The sequence below is a fragment of the Crocuta crocuta genome, unplaced genomic scaffold (genome assembly GCF_008692635.1).
Source record: "Crocuta crocuta isolate KB4526 unplaced genomic scaffold, BGI_CrCroc_1.0 scaffold35, whole genome shotgun sequence".
Taxonomy (NCBI): domain Eukaryota; kingdom Metazoa; phylum Chordata; class Mammalia; order Carnivora; family Hyaenidae; genus Crocuta; species Crocuta crocuta.
The window spans coordinates 5,785,921-5,789,880 of record NW_027530625.1 but is presented as its reverse complement, the minus strand read 5'-3'; the positions used below and the strand labels follow the sequence as shown (position 1 = coordinate 5,789,880).

At 59.6% G+C, this 3,960-nt stretch overlaps 1 protein-coding gene across 3 annotated transcripts in view; it reads left to right on the top strand.

Moving 5' to 3' along the window:
* Window positions 1–3,960, top strand: part of CRAT (carnitine O-acetyltransferase) — a 13,148-nt gene that overhangs the window by 4,477 nt on the left and 4,711 nt on the right. For all 3 annotated transcript variants that reach the window (XM_077768367.1, XM_077768366.1, XM_077768368.1), the window contains 4 exons: window positions 842–960; window positions 2,134–2,187; window positions 2,716–2,881; window positions 3,249–3,423. In XM_077768367.1, coding sequence (XP_077624493.1) covers window positions 842–960; window positions 2,134–2,187; window positions 2,716–2,881; window positions 3,249–3,423 — 514 coding nt within the window. The remainder of the gene's footprint in view (window positions 1–841; window positions 961–2,133; window positions 2,188–2,715; window positions 2,882–3,248; window positions 3,424–3,960) is intronic.

The window sequence follows — 3,960 nt, the reverse complement described above, 5'->3', positions numbered from 1 at the left end:
GAGTTAGAGACCTGCCTGAGAGGGGCGTTTCAAGCACATGCTTGCAGGGGGCAGAGTGAGGGGGATATCACAGTCAGTACGTAAGGCTCAAGGGTCGTAGTTACTTGGGAGTCTGCGCAGCCCTGAGACGGGGGTCTTTAACAGCCTGCCCATGGCTGGTCCCCAGAGAGACTGTTCACCGGGTGGAAATGACCCCTTAGGCAGAGGACAGACCACCAGGTGGAGACATGGATTTGGCACCCACATCTTGTCACTAGGGCAGTGATTTATCCTCACAGGGAGCTTTCCCGGAGTTGGAGTCGGCCTTGACCTTGAGATCCGAGGGAGCGTCTGCTCCCCAGTCTGATGCCAACGAAACCAAGGCCAGGGGAGGCCCGGGGTCCCAAGAGCTGCACTGAGCCCTGGGCTCCTGCCTTCCCAGACAGTGTCTGCCTGGGAAGGTCAAATATACATTCATCAGACTTTCACCTGATGTGTTTTTCCCTTTTCTGTCGTTGGTATGTTTTGTCTTTCTAAAAGTACTAAAATCATTGCCGAAAAGCTTGTAAGATAAAGGAAAGGGATTCACATTTCTGCCTCTTCTCTCACCCCACCCCACCCCCACCCCCAGGTCTCCTGCCAGTCTTTTTCTTTCTAGAATCTCTTACTTGGCAGTGTTGTCTGATTTCTCTTGCTAATGCTAATTGCCTTAGGGTAAAGGGAAGTGATAAGATTTTGAAGGGGGTGGGAGGCTCTGCTCTGAGCGTTCGCTTTGAGAAGCTGTGCTCTATGGAGGGGGCAGAGGGGACCCAGCCCCTTCCCCCCGACCCCCACTACTCACAGGCTGTGGTCCTTTCTCCAGCTGTCCGAGTGGTGGCTCAAAACAGCCTACCTCCAGTACCGCCAGCCCCTGGTCATCTACTCCAGCCCTGGTGTGGCACTGCCCAAGCAGGACTTTGTGGACCTGCAGGGACAGCTCCGGTGAGTGAGTGGCTGCAGCTGGGACAGGGCTCTGGGCATGTCCAGGGCCCTGATGTCCAGTCCCCTGGGAGACTGCAGGGCCCCCAGTTCTGTTCATTACCTTTCATCCCTCCCCACAGCCTTATGGAGCAGGGAGCATCATCCCTATTTCACAGGCAGGGAAACTAAGGCCCAGAGCAATGAAAGTACTTGCCTGAGGTCACCTTTCAGGATGGGCTGAAGCAGGGTCTTCCTAGCCTGAAAGTTTCATAACTGTCACCCACACCGTGGACCGTGTCCCCTCCCTCTCTGTAAGCCTGAGGCTACCCCTCACCTCAGTTCTGACACGTCACCCCCTCCCTCTGTTCCGCTGGCCCCAGGAGTGACCTTTGTACACAGTCCCCTTTTCCACATTCGGCCATGTCACTTGCCCTGGCCTCTGTTCCAGTACTACCAGGGATAAAAATACCAGTGACAGGGATCTCCTGCCCAAGGACCAGCGACTCAGGGCTGCCACCTGCTTCTCTTAAAGGGACCAGGGCATCCAAGAATTGAGGCTCAGGCTCTAGCCGGGGGTCCCCATGTTGGGAGCCAGGGGGGCAGCCCAGGTGCCACGCCTGATTGGTGTGGTCCAGACAACCCAAGCGGGAAGGTCAGGTTGAGGGAGGTGACCTGGGAGACACAGAGGCCCCCAAACAGGAAGGTACCTAATCAGAGAGAACAGCCTGAGTCATGGCCCTCCCAATTTTATACTCCCCATCCCCCAAGGTCTCAGGTCCCTCTCTAACTGATGCTTCAGAGAAGGGTGACCTCCTTCCAGGCTCCAGGCTGTGGCTCAGGGCCTCAGGCCCTTTGTGGGGGAAATCAGCCAGTACCAACCAGTAAACCAGCTGTAATCGCACTGCCATTCATCACACCCACATCCTACAAGCACTTGGCCAAAAGCATCTCCCCGGGCCCTCTCAGAGCCTCTAGAGATAAGAGAAAGCTGGCTCAGAGGGCAAGCCAGGCCTCAACACAGGTCCTGCGCTTGAACCCCTTCAGGCTTTCTGCAAGCAGTGAGTTCCGCGTGAAGCAATCGGTCTCCTCCCTTGACTAGGTCCTTCCCTTCACCCCACCGGTGTCCCTGACCCTGGCGCTTCCCTTGGGGTGTCCCACCAGGTTCTGATCTCTAATTGGTTCCCCCCCTCCCAGGTTCGCTGCCAAATTCATTGAGGGCGTGTTGGATTTCAAAGCCATGATTGACAGGTGGGCGGCCCGCCCCTGCCCCGCCCCCCCAATTACTGCAGCCACTCCAGGCTGAGCCCAGGGCTTCCAGTGTCTCCGTGTGGCCCACAGGTGTTGGGCAGGTCCAGGTCCTGGCCGCTTTCCCTTCCTGTGGGCCCAGCCTCTGTTGGGGTTGGGGAGACAGACTGGGGATTGGGACACCGAGGTCCTCTGCTCCAGCTGCCTGCTGGGACTGCCTCCTGGTGACACTGTCGGAGCCAAAGACGACCCCAGGGGCTGACTCGCTGCCTCCCCTCTTCCTTGGCTAACTGAAGCTCCGGGGAGGAAGGGAGTTTCCAGGGCAACTCACAAGCTGGGCGGCCCCAGCCCAGCCCTGACCGCCCCCCCCCCCGGCCCCCACTGAGTGCCGTGGTAGGGACACTGCTTGCGTGAGCCCCTTCTCGACCTGGCCCGGCCCCCGACCATGCCCAGCAGCAGCCCCCCGGTGGTCTTGTCCTCCTCCCTGCTTGGCTGCCTGGTGGCCCCCTCACTGTCCCTCTGCCCCCGCAGCGAGACCCTGCCCGTGGAGTACCTGGGGGGGAAGCCGCTGTGCATGAACCAGTACTATCAGATCCTGTCCTCCTGCCGCGTGCCGGGCTCCAAGCAGGACTCGGTCATCAGCTTCAGCAAGACCAAGAAGCCGCCCATGCACATCACCGTGGTGCACAACTACCAAGTGCGTGGGCTTCCGGGCCCTCCCCCCTCCCCCCACTTCGGCAGGGGAGGAGGGGGCGGGGCCAAGAGTCAGCCCCCCCTCCCCCCAGGGCCCAGGCCCCAGGGCATCTGTACTGAGGTCCTGAAGTCCTGAGGGCAGCCCGGAGGGGCCACAGGCCCTCCCCAGCCTGGGGAGAGCGGTGCACGGACCCTCTCCCCTCTCGCACTTGTGACCTGGCTCATCCCTCTGCAGGGCCTGGACAGACGCAGGCTGCGACTTCTGGGCTGCCAGGGCCAGGAGGAGGCTGGGGTGGGAGGTGACTGCTGCCTGCCTGAGACACCCCTCCCCCCCCCCGCCTCCCTTCTCTCCGCTTGCCCTGCCCGGCTAGTTTTTTGAGCTGGACGTGTACCACAGCGATGGGACACCCCTGACATCAGACCAGATCTTTGTGCAGCTGGAGAAGATCTGGAACTCGTCACTGCAGACCAACAAAGAGCCCGTGGGCATCCTCACCTCCAACCACCGCAACTCCTGGGCCAAGGCTTACAGCACCCTCATCAAAGGTGCCCCTGGGTGGGGTGGAAGAAGGAAGAGAGGCCCACATCCTGGCCTCTGCCCATACCAGGCCCCGGGCGGCCACATTTCTCACCGAATCCTCTCAGCTCAGAGCGGGTGCTGTTGGCCCATTTCACGGATTGGGGAACTGAGGCTTGGTTGGGTTTAGTTTCTCTGTAGTAAGTAGCAGGTTACAGTAAGAGTCCAAGCCCTCTGGCTGCGGACCTCACCTCTGCCTCTACATTCCCTCCAGATCCTTTGTTGGTCAGGGGCATCGTCCCTAGAGCCGAGCCCCTGTGCTGGATCCCTGCCCATTGTGCTGGCTCTGCATGTGACCTGGGGCTTCAGTTTCCTCATGGTTTTTTTTGAGTTATTGAATTTTTTTTAGTAATCTCTACACCCAGGGTGAAGCTTGGGATCACAACCCCGAGATCAGGAGTCACATGCTCTTCCGATTGAGCCAGGCAGGCGCCCCTCTGTTTCCTCATTTCTGACGTGGGTCCACTACTGGGCGCCGGCTCGTGGAGCGCTAGGGGGTACAGGCC